The sequence below is a fragment of the Syngnathus leptorhynchus genome, chromosome 2, assembly GCF_054491065.1.
Source record: "Syngnathus leptorhynchus isolate UIUO chromosome 2, UIUO_Slep, whole genome shotgun sequence".
Classification (NCBI taxonomy): Eukaryota; Metazoa; Chordata; class Actinopteri; order Syngnathiformes; family Syngnathidae; genus Syngnathus; species Syngnathus leptorhynchus.
In genome coordinates this window covers 5,261,656-5,275,771 of record NC_141196.1, presented here as the reverse complement: position 1 = coordinate 5,275,771, position 14,116 = coordinate 5,261,656, and the positions used below count along the sequence as shown (strand labels likewise).

Sequence of the window (14,116 nt, the reverse complement as noted above, 5' to 3'; positions counted from 1 at the left end):
TTACTTTCCAGCAAACCATTTATTTGATACATTTCCCGCTCTAAGAACATGACGCAAAGATTCTGCTGAAGCTGGCAGTTTCCAGATGAGCCAAAAGTGACGCGTGAGGTTTTGAAAATAGCGTGTGTTGAAAGACAGGAAGTGCGCTTCGACGGATGCAATCTCGTGTTTGTCGCCACAAATCTTGATAGTGCAATGGTATGCGCGAGCGGACCAACTCTGGCTGTTATAGTAACAATAATAAACATACAGTGATCCCTCGCTACTTCGCGTTTCGTTTATGGCGGCTTCACTACATTGCGGATTTTTTTTCCAAATAAAATAAAAAAAACATTTAAAAGTCAAAATAAAACTTCTAAATTGAGGAAACATGTGTCTAATCTTTAGGACAATGTAGTATTGCTCCAAATATTCGTTTACATTCCTTTAGAAGTCCGTTTTCGCGTGTTAGCACAATCGCGAATTAGCATCTTTCCGCTAACTCGTTAGCCTCCCCAGTATTTCGCGGATTTCACTTCTCGCGTGTGGTTTTTTGGAACCAATTATCCGCGATAAACGAGGGATTACTGTATTAGGTGAATAGCTCTCTCTCAAAATGAAGCAATATTAGCTATGTGAAGGCAGCATGGTGACAATGTAAACAATGGAAGTGGGTATCAAAAACAAAATGAAGAATCCACATTAGAAAGATGATCAAGGGTATTACGCTATTCTAACGGATCGACACTTGCCAGAGTCTTCAATTCCGGCTCGTCCATCTCTCTTGTCGACACATCGCCGCCGTCTCCCTGCCTCCCCCTGAACGGCTTCCCCAATTTGACCGACAGGGTCTGAAGCACCGAGGTGTCTTCCCGCGACGAGCTGCTGCGTCCGCTGCGGTTGAAGGTGGACGTGCTTCTGCTTTCCGAGTTGGTGGCCTCAAAGAGCTTGCCCATGAAATTGAGGCCGGCCTGGCGGATGTGAGAGCTGCCGGCAAAGACGTAGAGAATCGGATTGACGGCGCTGCTGAAGTAGGCAAAGGCGGTGACGTTAGGGCGGGCCACCAGGGCGGCCGCTATCGTCTGCTGGCTGCCTTGCAAGAGACCGATCACCTGGCGGAGGGGAGCACGGGGTTAAATCCGGGAACGTCCACCAACCTCGCATACGGAAGATCGAATCACCTCGATGGTGTTGACGATGTGATACGGCAGCCAGAAAATGGCGAAGGCGCAAATGATCATCAAGATGAGCCGGCTGCCTTTGCCGCGTCGCTGGAACATGGCGCTTTGCAGGCGGCAGATGACCGATGAGTAGCAAGTGTTGATAAGGGAGAAAGGTACCAGGCACCCCATGATGGTCTCAAAGATGTACTGAAAGACCCGATGGCCCACGCTTCTCCAGTGGTACGGCACGCAAAATTTCAACGTGGCGTTGTTGGGGAACACTTTCCTCAGATTGCTGCGGACACACGAGAAAACGTCAGGCTGCAATCAACGATCGGCGAACACGCGGGACTTACCTTCGGTAGAACGGCATCGGAAGGGACAGCACGAAGGCCATGGTCCAGACTCCCAGGAGGAGAATCAACAAGGAACGCTTAGTCCGCATCCTCTGGGATAGGAAAGGCCTGGTGACAGCCAACCAGCGATCCATGCTCATCAGACAGATGAGGTAGATGGACACGTACATGTTGACACTGGACAGGTAGTGTACCAGCTTGCAAGCCGCCGAGCCAAACTCCCAGCCCTGCCCACCGGCCAGGTAACGTAGGAAAACGGGAGCCGTAAGCAACACCAAAGCGTCGGCCACCGCCAGGTTGAGGACCAGCAAGCACGTCACCGAGCGCTTTTGGACACGACAAACCACCGACCAAACCACAAAGAGGTTCCCGGGGAAGCCCAACGCGAAGGCTAAGGTCAGGATGGCGATGCCGATCTTGGCTGAGGTGCTGACGGGGAGAGAGAAGGCGCTGGTGCTATTGGACACCATGGCTTCGTCGGCCGAATATTTTTGACTTCTCCTATTGTGGACGGCGACTTTTCATAGACAGAACAGGAAACAGGATATGTTGAATTAACTGCAGGGAGGCCAAGTAGTTTCTGCTCGAGTCACGTTACAACATCCACGTTTCGCAAAAGGTGTCCTGGCACACGGCCAACAATGAGATGGACAACTTCAAGGATGAGCAAAATAAAATGAAGCTTACCTGGATGGATGAGAAGGACGCTGTTTCGAATATTTGGAACCAATGTTGGAACCAGCTCTCGCTATGATGCAGTGTTAAGTTGTCTTGTTCAATAACAAGTGTGGATCTCATCGGCTTGTACGGGTTTGCCCAACGAGAGGGTTGTGAAATCAGAACATGAATGAATAGAACAATCAAAACTTCAGGAAGTTTCTCGACGGCAAGTCGGGGACATGACGTCTCCAGTGAGTCGTCATTTTTGTAACGGTGCGGCTGGAACAGCTTGTTTATTTGGACCTTTTCTGTTATGCAAAGTCATACTTGCATAAGACAACAACACAGACCATGGCAAGAAAATAAAAAAATGGACATCAAGAAGTCCCCGAGCTCTTCTTTTGAGCTTCAACACGACAACGGCTCGCCGTCCTCATTGTTCATCAGGACAGCTCACCGTGCCAAAGGACGGACGAGACATTCGGAGATGCCAGCCGGCAGCGGCGTGATGTCGGAGGCTTCGTCACGTCGGAGACTTCACCACTTTGACATTGGCGCTGGAGTTGGAGTCTTGAAATTTGTCCTTCAGCATGACCCCATCTGCCTCTTTGTCCTTGTCGCGGCTGTTCTGGCTGTTCTGACGACTCTTCCTAGAGATGGAGTCCAGGCCGGCCGCCTCAAACAGGCGGGCCATGAAGGCCAGACCCTCGCGGCGGATGTATGACTTGCCGGCGAAGAAATACAGCACCGGGTTGGCGCAGCTGCTGATGAAGGCCACAGAGGACGTGACAGCGCGACTTCGGTGCCAGATTTTCGCCAGCCTTTCGGGACAAACGAGATCTCATGAGATGAAATGGACAACTTGAAATTCCACAATCAAAACACGTAAAAGGAGAAAAGCAAATTTGGGAAAGAGACAAGGACAGTTGACTGAGACCGACAGCAGAAGATCCCCCCACAAAGATGACGGAATGTCTAGGACGTGTGACGGCTTACGTTGTTTTAAACGAACCCTCGGGACAGAGCGCCCACGTGACCTAAAGAAACAAAAACGGATTATCAATTGGTTTGTGGACATCACGCGTGCGCGGCGAGCACATACGTGCACCATGTTGACCATGTGGTAGGGCAGCCAGAAGACACAAAAGGTCACCACGATGGCCAAGATGAGTTTCTCGCTACGAATGCGTCGGCGGAATTTGGTCTGTCGGATCCGGCGTAGGATGCAGATGTAGCTGACCACCACGATGCTGTACGGGATCAGGAAACCCAAAACAAGTTCCATCATGTACTGGACCACCGTCTGCAAACAAGAGGAAAGAGACGACGTCCTCCTGTGAATGAGAGTGCTCAAGGCTCGGTGAGTCATCCGGACAATTGAGTCATTTCAATTTGGGGGTCGATTTATATATATTTTTTTATTTTTTGGGGACAGCTTCTGTAGTTCAAAGCTCGTTCTCACTAACTGAAATTTGGTTGCAAAAGTCTGCACACCCTCTTAGAACTTTGGGATGTGGCTCTGTTAGGAATGACATTTAATCTCCTGCAGCTGCTACCAGTTGAAGTGACCCCGATTAACCCCAAATAAAGTTGAGCTGTTCAGTAACAGATTTCATTACATGAGATTTTGGAGGATTGTGGTCTACTGAAAACTTGAAAAGATCTTTGAGGTCATAATTACAAAAATATTGTTTGGCTGAAAGACAATTTGAGCTTCTGCGAAAGATATCTTTTTCCAAAAAGTCGTTATTTGTTTTCTCTGGGGGGAAAAAAAAAAAATCAGAGAAAACTCACGTGACCCTCATCGTCGTGGTAGGAGTCGCAGACGGCGCGGTCGGCACTCGTCCTCACGTCGCGAAAGACGATAGCGGGAACGGAGGCGATTGCCACCAACGCCCACAAGAGCGCCAGGGTCCACGTCACCGTCCGCTGGCCCACCAGGACGCTCACGCGCTGCGGCCGCAGTACGGCCAGCAGCCGATAGAGACTCATGATGGTGATGATGTAGATGGAGGCGTACATGTTGGCCAGGCACAGGTAGAAGAGCACCTTGCACATCACTGTCCCAAACGCCCACTTCTTCATCACCAAGTAAGCGATGAAGAACGGCGTCAGCGCCATCAGCGAACCGTCGGCGATGGCTAAGTTGATGATGAGGAGCGTGGTGATGGTTTGCTTTCGGGCCCGAGCCATGATGCTCCAGATGACAAAAAGGTTGCCGGGTAAGCCCAAGAGGAAGACCAAGCTGAGGATGAGGGCGCCCACGGTGGTGGCGGCCGTGCTGTCCACGATGTTTTCGTTTTTCACCGGGTGCAACGCGGAGGAGCTGTTGGCTAGCGCCATCGCGGCGCAGCTGCTGGGGGAAAAAAAAAAAAAGCACGAGCAAGTTTTGTCAGTGTGTTTGTGCGGAGGGTGGGGTGATCTTAACGAGTTTTAACAGAGACTCCTAATTCCAGAGTCCAGACCAGACATGCTTGGGTTAAGCAACATGTGATTCTTTTCTTGTCAAGCGACCTCAACGCAACAGATGTTTCACGAGTATCTTAATGTCACTGACTTCTTCGAAATAGCTCTCTCTCAACTTGGAAAAGAAACAAAAATACGGGCAGATAAGAAGTTTGCTCCGGTTCTTCTCGGCTAGGAAGTGTCAGATGCTTAGGGCATTAAGAGCAGGCACGTTGCCATGGCGATGAGGCCACAACATATTGACCCACACTGACAGAGAAAACTTATTTGGGCTCGAACGATTTCTTTTGGGTCGCCAATTGTTGAGCTTCTCAAAAAATATCTCATATTTCACCCATATAAAGTTCTCGTAAGGTTACGCTCCACCACATTACTGAAAGTCAAATATTGCGCAATCAGATTTGTCTTGTATGTGGCTGCGTTTGTTTCCTGTGACTCATAACCTGCAAAGAAATCAAAGCAGCAACACACCCCGCTCGAATCGGATACGCAAACATTCCCAAAAGGAAAAAAAAAACTCAAAACTCACCTGCGAAAACCCAAAAGGGAAACAGACGGTGTCCAAAAACAATTGTGAGGCTGAACTTGCTGCGGTGGCTCGTCTTAACCTTTGCTCCCGCCCACCGACTCGTCAAGGAGTCGCGCCTGCTGCAGCACGCAAGCTTAGGAGGGGAGAGGGCGGGGCTTTCTCGTTACCTCTCCGCCTACGCTTACCTGGGTATGGAGTGTCGTAGAGCAACGAAGGTCAAGAAGTGTCGACAGCGGATTGTGAGACAACAATCGTAAATGTTAACTTAATATTATTTCCACGTACAACAGAAGTGATCTCTAGCCGCTTAAAACAGAACTTCTGTGGAGACAAGCGTGAACCATCCTTGACTACGAGCTTGATCATAAAGAAAAAGTGGAGAGACAAAGTCTGCCCCCCCCCCCCCTCCCCCAGTCTGCATCAAGCAGAGGACCCCGTTGGCAAAAGGTTCAATCTGTTACTTATTCCACAAAGTCATACCTGGTAATCATTTGACTGAGCACTCTTTAAATGTGTTGGAAGGAAAATGTACATCCTACAAATGTAAACATCTGGCTATGTGCTAATGACGGCTAGGAACATAGCTCCAAGCTTGTGAAAGGATTAAGTTTTGAAATGTCAATAAAAAAAAGGGGCGGGGCGGACTCCTTGATGGAAACGCATTTATTTTCCAGGTGTCACTGGAGCTGTCAGACTTCGCTTCATCTAGAACATTCTATAATAACTCCACAATGGACCAAAATGACTTTGAATGGTTCATCACGAGATGATGTGAGGCAGGAAGATTAAATTTAACGTTCGTTCTGGTGTGTTCCAAAGACTCACCACAGATCACAGATTGTATCGCGCCCCGGATGAGCATCAAGATTTTTGACTTCGATGTGCTTTGTGGCCGCTCCGGGAAGATGACAACGATTTTCCCAATCACTCTGCTCATCTGCCTGACGTCCGCCAGCGTTTGTAAATTGTCGACTGCCCTCACGTTGACTCCTTCAGGCGGATTAGACGTGAACGTGACTCGGGACTTCTACCGGGTCCGAGAGAATGACAACATAACCCTGGGTTGGAAGTTCATCAGCCATCCCAACATGTCCCTCACCTCACTTCGGATCCGCTGCGAGTTCTTCAGGGAGGGTGAGGTCACCGTCTTCTTTCAAGTAGAGGACGGCGTGGTGGTTCATTTGGTAGGACGCGTGCGGTGTGACTGGGACGCTCTGAGAAAGGGACAAATAAGTCTGCAACTGTCCAGTTTGCGAATGGAAGACTCGGGCGTGTACCGGTGTCGAGTCAACACCAGTGATGATGTGGATTCTGGAAAATATCACGTCATGGTCACAGGTGAGCTTTAAAAAAAAAAAAGTGAAATGCAAATGGTGCGTCTTTACCTTAGCTGCGTGTCGTTTTTGCAGCTAGTCCTGTCCACGGGACGCCGGCGAGTCCGTCCAGGGGTAACGCGCTCATCCTCAAGGGACTTCTCCTGATTGGGGCGGCGGCGGCGGCCGCTGCGGCAGCCATTGCCGCCGGTTATCTATTCTCACTGATGCAGCTTTGACATTTTAGGCCAAATGGAGCCTTGGGACTGGCTCCACAAAATGGCTGCACTTGTATTGTTTTAAGGATTATTTTTACGACATGAAATTGTGTCAAAATAAAAATTTTGATGGGATGTTATGAGCGACAATGCAGCATGATTCTTTTGGTAGCATTTTAATGGCCCAAATGCAATCTTGACATTTGTTTGAGAAATAAGTAAAGTGCCTTAAGACACAAGTTTAATTCATCATGCAAAGCAATGACAACTCAAATCAACTTTACTCATTGATATGAATGGAAATATGAATAATGTGTTCCAATCTGCCACAAAAAAGGAAAAATGTGTTGTTTTTCCTCAATAACACTGACAGACAGGTCAGACATTTTTTTTTTCTCGTCTGCCAAACTTGTGAAGTAAGTGCAGCACTCATATCTCAAAAATCAGGGGAGAACAACGATCATCTAGTTTGCATGCTAAAGTGTCCAAAAGCCACAGTCTTTGTCTCGGACCGCTCACCTCACGGCCGCCGCACGTGTCAGTTGGCGAGCGCGACATCGCCCTCCAGAAGATCAGCGACCATAAGGCAGAGCTGCGAGAAGGACGGACGGTCCTCGGGTCTCTGTGGACATACCAAGAGTGACTCATTGGTACTAAGAAACTTCTTTGTGTGTGTGGGGGTGGGCTGACCTCCTGCCAGCACAGCTGCATGATGTCATAGATAGTCGCCGTGGCAAGTTTGGGCCGAGGGAGGCGGTGACCCTTTGTTACCAAGGTAACGACCTCGTGGTTGTCACATTGCTCAAACGGCATGCGGCCTTCAGTGAAGGCCTCCCACATCAGCACACCTGCGTGGTCACGGAAATGATCACGCATCTGAATCTGCTAAACCGTATTTGTGAACTGTGATGTCTGACCGTAGGACCAGACGTCAGATTTGCTGCTGTATCTGCAGAAGTTGAAGACTTCTGGAGGCGACCACTTCACAGGGAACTTGGAACCTAACGACGAGGTGTACTGGTCATCCAAAATGTACCTGCAAAACACAGCGGGACACCTGCCAACGCCGTTTCATTCACGTGATGGGTAGAAAACGCCACGCTAACCTGGCCATGCCGAAGTCAGACACCTTGACCACCAGGGCGTCGTTCACCAGGCAGTTCCTGGCCCCGAGATCTCTGTGAATGAAGCTGCTGCTCTCCAAATGCCGCATGCCCTCGCACACATCCAGGCAGACGCTCATCAGCGAGGCCGCGCCGAAGCTGCCCCGCCGACTCCGCAGGAAGTCCAGCAAGGAGCCGTGCTCCATGAACTCGGTGATGATGTAGATGGGCCGCTGCTGGCTGCACACGCCGTACAGCTGCACCAGCTTGGGATGGGACAACTTCCTGGGGGGGGGGACGACAAAGCCTCCGGGAAGACTACAATTGTCCAGAAATGTCATCGCGAATAACGGCGGGGTTCCTCGTACATCATGACCTTGGCCTCCTCGATGAAGTCCTCTTCATACATGGCGCCCGGCTTGAGGGCCTTGATGGCAACTTTATGCTGCGCTCTCCACATGCCGAGCCGCACCACCCCTGCCTGACCGCTGCCAACCTCTTTCATGAAGGTCAGGTCACTGGGGTTGATCTCCCACTTCTCTGGGGGGGGGGGACACGTTACAATAGATGAAACTAGCTTCATCTGAGCAGCATCGTAAAGAAAAAAAAATATCACACCGTAGCTGAAGCCAGCTGTGGACGGAGCCGATCTGTCCTGTTTCCCGACAGGATATCTTAATCTGGTGACCATCCCTGCCGCGTTGTGTTGATGGTACGTGATGAGCTCGGCGATGGATGGAAACATATGTTTCCCCGCCAAGTAAAACTGTTTGGGCGAGCCTTTGGTCTCCCGGATTCGGTAATGTTTAATGGCGCCGCCTCCTCTCCTGCGGACCGACGTGAGAAATGTGACACCCGTCGTCATCCGTCGCACGAGTGTGGCGTTTACCCTGCCACAGACTTTGAGAAGAGCGAAACTGTGTAAGTCCCTCTGGTGCTGGACTCTCTGACAATGAAAGCTCCTTCTTTCTCCTGTAGAGGGCGACAGAGACACAGATAGCATGATGAACCCTGTGTTATTTGCAAGGATAACCATTTGTGTATATCAAGAAAGAATAGCCAGAAGTCTTCACCTCTTTCCGCAGGAGCTCCTCAGCCTTGTTCCGGTTGACATGTTTGCTGTACCAGCTTGCACACACACACACACACACACACACACAAAAACACACACGTTCCTCTGGATGCTTTTAAACGGTAAACACACTGATTAAAAACAACTCACGCAAACTGCGCCAGGTTGCCAGATTTCTTCTCAGTGACGTAGTTACTCGGGATGTAACCTTCATCCCTGTGTGGAGAGATGATGTTGAGAAAAGCACATTCATGTGATAACCATGTGCCTATCAAAGTCCGCTTTATTGTCAATTTCTTCACGTCAAGACACAAAGAGTTCGAAATTACGTTTCCCACCGTCCCACGGTGACAAGACACAGTACACAACACATACAATCAAATAGCACAAAGAGTAAAAACGAACAGACAAGAGCAATGAACAAGTAATAAGCAAATAACCCAAATGAATGAATAAATAAATAAATAAATAAATAAATAAAGAAAGAAAGAAAGAAAGAAAGAAAGAAAGAAAGAAAGAAAGAAAGAAAGAAAGAAAGAAAGAAAGAAAGAAAGAAAGAAAGAAAGAAAGAAAGAAAGATAAGGTTTCCAACGCACCCGTCTTGGTTGCGTGCTTTGTACCAGTTGACGTCACAACGCTCCACGATGACGTATTCGTCTCCTTTGACAAGACTCAGGTCGTGCGGCTCGCTGCCGGCAAAGTCATAAAGCGCCACCACCGTGTCTTCGTCGTAGTCGTCGTCGCACGCCTCGGGGAGGAGAGGTCGCGGGTGCTAGAGAAACGGGGCGGGTCAAGGGTGGCCCATGTGTGTGTGTGTGTGGGGGGAGAACGAGAGTGAGTGTGCGGGGCGGTTACCCTTCCATATGTGCCGTTCTCAGCGGGAATCGGGGGTAGCGGTTTCCTGGAAGCTGCAAAAGAGGAACGGAAAGTGGAAGATGAGTAAATAAGTGCGAGTGGTATTAGATTGTTTGGAGGATGGAACGGCGGCAGCTCACTATCTCCAAACGGGTTGTACTCCTCACAGCCGGGGGCTTGCTTCTCTACCTGACCACAGCAAAGCCATTCGCCTTCCCACCAGAACCGCGGGTGAAACTTGGTCAGGATCTCCAGGTTGTCTCGGATCTCTGCGCGCACACGTGGGTGCATGCTGGCATTGGCGCAACAGTTGAAAACCAGTAAAGCAACGGGAACTAACCTTGTTTGATTCGCTGGACCCAGACGCTCCTGCTGTCGTGGCTTGGCGTGAAGACGTACAGCGTGTTGGTGTTATGCACCACCTTGCATGGAGAATGGTTTTCAAACATTAGCGCCGGAGGTAGCGATAGTAACACGCTATGTTGATTTACTCCCGTAGCTACATTTACTTGAGGAACATTTTGGAAGCATTGTATTTGCAGAGTAGTTTCAAAGCAATGTGCATTTTAGTCACTTTGATGGTGTGGCCAAATTATAAAATTAAGGTCACTTGTGATTAAAAGTGCAGTTGTTATTAATAATAAATGTGGGGGGAAGAAATCGAATGTTAAATATGAGTTTCTCACATTTATGAGACTTATAAAGAGTTTTTGGCACCTGAATTGAATAGAGTTTGCACTTTTTTTTAATGTTGCAGTTATGATTATTTTAATCATTGTTTAATGACTAAATCTAGATTCGATCACAAACTCAACAAACACACCAAGCATTTAAAAGATAGACATTTTTTGGTTTTAAAGAGGGAGTCAAATAAAAAATGTTATTCACGGGGTCAAAGGTGTCACATGACCCAGCAAAGCAGTAAGCGGGGGAGGCGTGTTTGGTCGTTACTTTTTGTAGCGCTTGTTTTCAGTGTGGTTGTGCTAGCGCTGCATTTTTGGCATTTTGTTTTCACACGGCATACCTGGAAAGGATATTTGTTCTGGCAGGGGTTGAGCCCAACCTCGTCCTTGACCACCTCCACACATCGAATGCAACTCAGCTCGATGCAACCTCTTTGGAATTTTTTCTGAGAACAAGAATACAACTTGTTAGTTCTCGACTTCCCGTGCACGGTCAAAAGAGAAACATCACCTCCGCCCTGCCGTCGTAGTAGCTGAGGTTGCTCTTGGTTAGGACAAACAGCCTCTCCTTGAAGTTGAGCGGCGACATCCTCCTCTTCTGCTGAGATCGCTTGATCAGCTTCTCCTCCAACAGCGGCTCATCACTCATCTTGGCCAAATGTCATCCCATAGCCAGTCGCTGACGCAACTCTATCTGAGCTGTGGGCGAAACTCTTAGCTTGGTAATCATTAGTCACAGATCTGGGAAAAGAACGGCCATGGGACACATTTTTATCATCCGTAGTCTCTGACTGGACCTCTGACCAACGTTTTTATGCAGTCAAAATAAATCTTACTCAAGAATTGAACGATGATGATGATTTTGACATGGGCGTTAACTATTCACTCTTTTAACTGAGTCATTTTTTGCTCACAATCATGACATGATTGACACATAAATCATGATCCTTCTGACAAATGAGCAAACTATAAAGTCCACTAAACCAAAATAATTGGTGATTGGGGAGTCAGTAAAGTATTCCAAACACAGGCCACACTGATAATCATCCATGTTGTTAATAAGGTGCTAACAAGCTAATCTGCACCATTAGCAGCTAGCTGACTTCTACAACTATCTACAGATTTTTTTTGTATTTTCTATTGCAAACAGTTTTTTTAAGAAATGATCACTGATTTAACTTAACATGATAAAAAGAAACAATCATTTCTTTGACACATCATTGATAGAATATTTAACAGGAATATTTGCACAAAAGTGAGTTTTGGTAAAAAAGTGCAAGGTTGAACAAATGAGATGGAGTTAGAATGATAAATTCAATCAGAGCATGGATTTCTTTTGTGAAAATGTGCACACACCCAAAGACGTGATAAATGACTTACAAGTGAAGGTCTCACGGCTGCCTTGTGCTGGATTTTCTTTTTTCTTCCACGCTATTTCTCAAGCCAAGTGTGGCTTTAAGGATGATGTGACTGATATGTGTACTGTCATTTATTTGCAACTTTCGCTTCTCCTTTTGTCTGCCTCTCATGCATTTGTGACACGCATGCATCGGTCCAAGTCAACTTCCTGCCAAAAGCACAGATACTGAACTCAAAGTGGAGAAGAAAATTTTCAACAAATCAAGAATTCATTCACACTCTCCATAATTTCATTTTCCCCCCACGTGTAATAAAAGAAAAACACAGAAAGGAAACAACAGACATGATTTTATTTATTTTTTTAAAAACCACCATACAGTGCCAGCATTTTTTTTTTGTACACAGCCTATTGGCCCACTTGAGCCATGAGACCCTCCAGCTCAGGTCGTGCCTTGAAGCGGGCCAAGAAGTCCTCCTCCGTGTGCTGCCGGGAAAAAGACGTTAACGTGTGGGAGACGAGGTCTTCCACCAAAGCCAACTCACCTCCTTCACCGACAGGTTGACTCCCTCCGGCTGGTTCTTCACGATGATGTCCATCAAGACGGGACACAGCGTCGCCTTCAGGCTGCTCAACTGTGTGCGCACCAGAATAAGCGCTTCAACCTCTCAAACAAAACATTCTACACAATCATGTGTATGAACCAATTTTGCTTTTGGAATGGCTCCAATAGCTAAATATGAGTACATAATGACATGCCATTGACAGGCTAACAAAAAGCAATATCTATTTGAAGAAAAATGCTTAGGAACTCATGTAGACAGACACAACTGCAGCGTACTTATGAACTGTACCATTTTTCAGTGCTGCCCCCTAGTGTTCAAAGAAGGCACAATTGAATTGATGCAACAAATCATAATGCGCATAATTCTCTCATCTATTTTTCAGTTTTACTCGGTTTTTTAGTTCCTAAGTATAATAGTATAGATTGCTATTTTTCTTGATTTAAAAAAAATAATAATCTTGGGTTTTCTGGACTGGCCCAGACAGATTAATGGTTCTTTCTGCAGTGCTAGGGAAAAGATGACATTTTAAAACATCTGTGCAAATGTTACCTGAATGACACGTTTATGCGTCTTCAAAAGCGAGTCGACGTACATCTTAGTGCCGCTCTCCTGCATCAGCATCAACTCAGTGCTTTTGGTGGGCAGCGCGTAGCTAACCGGGGGACCAAACAATGCACATTGGATTTCACGCGTCTACAGCTTTTAAACAATTGAGATTGTGCATCCCCGATGTCACCTCTCTGCCACGCTGATGTCGAGCCGGTTGCACAGGTTATGGAGATATTGAGCGTAGTGCTCCACCGCTGTCATGTCGTACCCCGACACGTGGATGTTGAGGGTCCCGTACGCCACGTTAGTAGCGGCCACGATGCTCTGCATCTGATGCTTGTCTTTCTTTTTCTTTGGCTGTACATGGATAGATTTCATTTCCAGGCTGTGATGATGGAATATCGTTCAAGCTTCTGGCCACTACTCACCGCTTCTCTGGGTAAGAGATGCCGCCACCTCCCAATACCTTTGGTGGGTGAGCTTCTGTATGTCCTTTCTTGAGTTTGGGCCAAGCCTCCTGCACGCCACACAGAAACATCTCAGGTAACCAACGCGCACAAGCCCATAGAGTTACACACATTTCTTGTGTGTGCTTACCCCACGCAGAAAGTCGGGAGCATACTGGAGCCCTACAAAGACAAAAGGAAGAGTTAACACAAAAGGAGACTTTGCTGAGCGCAACTTGGAGTACTTGCCTGCAGAGATAACGCGCTTGACTCGACACCTGGTAATTCAAACCAAACATCAACACTCAGCAATCATGGGAGGACGGCATCAACATTGAAGGAAGCTAACGTCAATGACCTTTTAAAATCAAAACAAGACTTGATGAGCAAAATAAGTATCAAATATACACAATGCATACCTTTCGCAGGACAGGATTCATATTTGTACAATTTAACAATACAACGGTGACGAATGACTTCCACTAAAATCGCTAACCGTGAAAGCTCACGGGAAGCTGGTACGTCACCTTCACGTGTTCGTGTGTAGGATAAAATGTATCTTCTAACTTTTGACGGTATAATAATGGAACTATAGTGTTAGACAAAATATTTAAAGTACCACGGTATAAATTGTCATTTTGAAAGCTAATTGCAAAAAAGTTAAGTATTAACCGAAATCGAGTACGTCGCTTTAAAGCGTCCGTGTTTGCTAGTACGTCGCTTTTAAGCGTCCGTGTTTGCGAGTACGTCGCTTTTAAGCGTCCGTAGTTGCGTTTGCTTCCGCTTTAAATTTTTATTGAC

At 47.3% G+C, this 14,116-nt stretch overlaps 5 protein-coding genes across 13 annotated transcripts; 1 reads left to right on the top strand and 4 right to left on the bottom strand.

The window, feature by feature from the left end:
- Nucleotides 1-704: 704 nt before the first annotated feature.
- On the bottom strand, nt 705-2,316 carry ltb4r (leukotriene B4 receptor). The gene is made up of 3 exons (XM_085934211.1): nt 1,499-2,316; nt 1,161-1,437; nt 705-1,091 (listed from the first exon to the last, which is right to left on the bottom strand). Exons 1-3 carry the CDS (start codon nt 1,966-1,968, stop codon nt 708-710), a joined length of 1,131 nt encoding a protein of 376 aa, XP_085790337.1. The 5' UTR covers nt 1,969-2,316; the 3' UTR covers nt 705-707.
- Nucleotides 2,317-2,420: 104 nt separating this feature from the next.
- LOC147060336 (leukotriene B4 receptor 1-like) lies at nt 2,421-6,098 on the bottom strand. Of its 5 annotated transcripts, XM_085934256.1 has the most exons (5): nt 5,154-5,284; nt 3,953-4,514; nt 3,261-3,461; nt 3,155-3,195; nt 2,421-2,979 (listed from the first exon to the last, which is right to left on the bottom strand). In XM_085934256.1, the coding sequence occupies exons 2-5, from the start codon at nt 4,499-4,501 to the stop codon at nt 2,682-2,684; spliced, it is 1,089 nt and encodes a 362-aa protein (XP_085790382.1). In that variant the 5' UTR covers nt 4,502-4,514; nt 5,154-5,284; the 3' UTR covers nt 2,421-2,681. The 5 variants fall into 5 exon arrangements, with proteins under 5 accessions (XP_085790382.1, XP_085790365.1, XP_085790373.1 ...); XM_085934239.1 differs by lacking the exon at nt 5,154-5,284 and adding an exon at nt 5,979-6,098 and having other exon boundaries at nt 3,155-3,461; XM_085934247.1 differs by lacking the exon at nt 5,154-5,284 and adding an exon at nt 5,979-6,069 and having other exon boundaries at nt 3,155-3,461; nt 3,953-4,511.
- LOC147060335 (uncharacterized) lies at nt 4,546-6,822 on the top strand. The gene is made up of 2 exons (XM_085934399.1): nt 4,546-6,491; nt 6,563-6,822. The coding sequence occupies exons 1-2, from the start codon at nt 6,008-6,010 to the stop codon at nt 6,703-6,705; spliced, it is 627 nt and encodes a 208-aa protein (XP_085790525.1). The 5' UTR covers nt 4,546-6,007; the 3' UTR covers nt 6,706-6,822.
- A 336-nt stretch (nt 6,823-7,158) lies between these two features.
- On the bottom strand, nt 7,159-11,934 carry tec (tec protein tyrosine kinase). Of its 3 annotated transcripts, XM_085933899.1 has the most exons (16): nt 11,778-11,933; nt 10,909-11,138; nt 10,739-10,843; nt 10,055-10,136; nt 9,855-9,983; nt 9,715-9,767; nt 9,456-9,631; nt 9,010-9,075; nt 8,861-8,915; nt 8,677-8,759; nt 8,406-8,614; nt 8,156-8,327; nt 7,791-8,072; nt 7,602-7,720; nt 7,375-7,532; nt 7,159-7,306 (listed from the first exon to the last, which is right to left on the bottom strand). In XM_085933899.1, exons 2-16 carry the CDS (start codon nt 11,044-11,046, stop codon nt 7,223-7,225), a joined length of 1,911 nt encoding a protein of 636 aa, XP_085790025.1. In that variant the 5' UTR covers nt 11,047-11,138; nt 11,778-11,933; the 3' UTR covers nt 7,159-7,222. The 3 variants fall into 3 exon arrangements, with proteins under 3 accessions (XP_085790025.1, XP_085790008.1, XP_085790017.1); XM_085933882.1 differs by having other exon boundaries at nt 9,715-9,983; nt 11,778-11,934; XM_085933891.1 differs by having other exon boundaries at nt 9,715-9,983; nt 10,909-11,096; nt 11,778-11,855.
- A 148-nt stretch (nt 11,935-12,082) lies between these two features.
- mrpl48 (mitochondrial ribosomal protein L48) lies at nt 12,083-14,046 on the bottom strand. Of its 3 annotated transcripts, none has more exons than XM_085934387.1 (8): nt 13,812-14,044; nt 13,565-13,673; nt 13,467-13,498; nt 13,298-13,386; nt 13,057-13,226; nt 12,870-12,972; nt 12,300-12,389; nt 12,083-12,240 (listed from the first exon to the last, which is right to left on the bottom strand). In XM_085934387.1, exons 2-8 carry the CDS (start codon nt 13,612-13,614, stop codon nt 12,163-12,165), a joined length of 612 nt encoding a protein of 203 aa, XP_085790513.1. In that variant the 5' UTR covers nt 13,615-13,673; nt 13,812-14,044; the 3' UTR covers nt 12,083-12,162. The 3 variants fall into 3 exon arrangements, with proteins under 3 accessions (XP_085790513.1, XP_085790506.1, XP_085790496.1); XM_085934380.1 differs by having other exon boundaries at nt 13,565-13,593; nt 13,735-14,043; XM_085934370.1 differs by having other exon boundaries at nt 13,467-13,593; nt 13,735-14,046.
- Nucleotides 14,047-14,116: the final 70 nt, after the last annotated feature.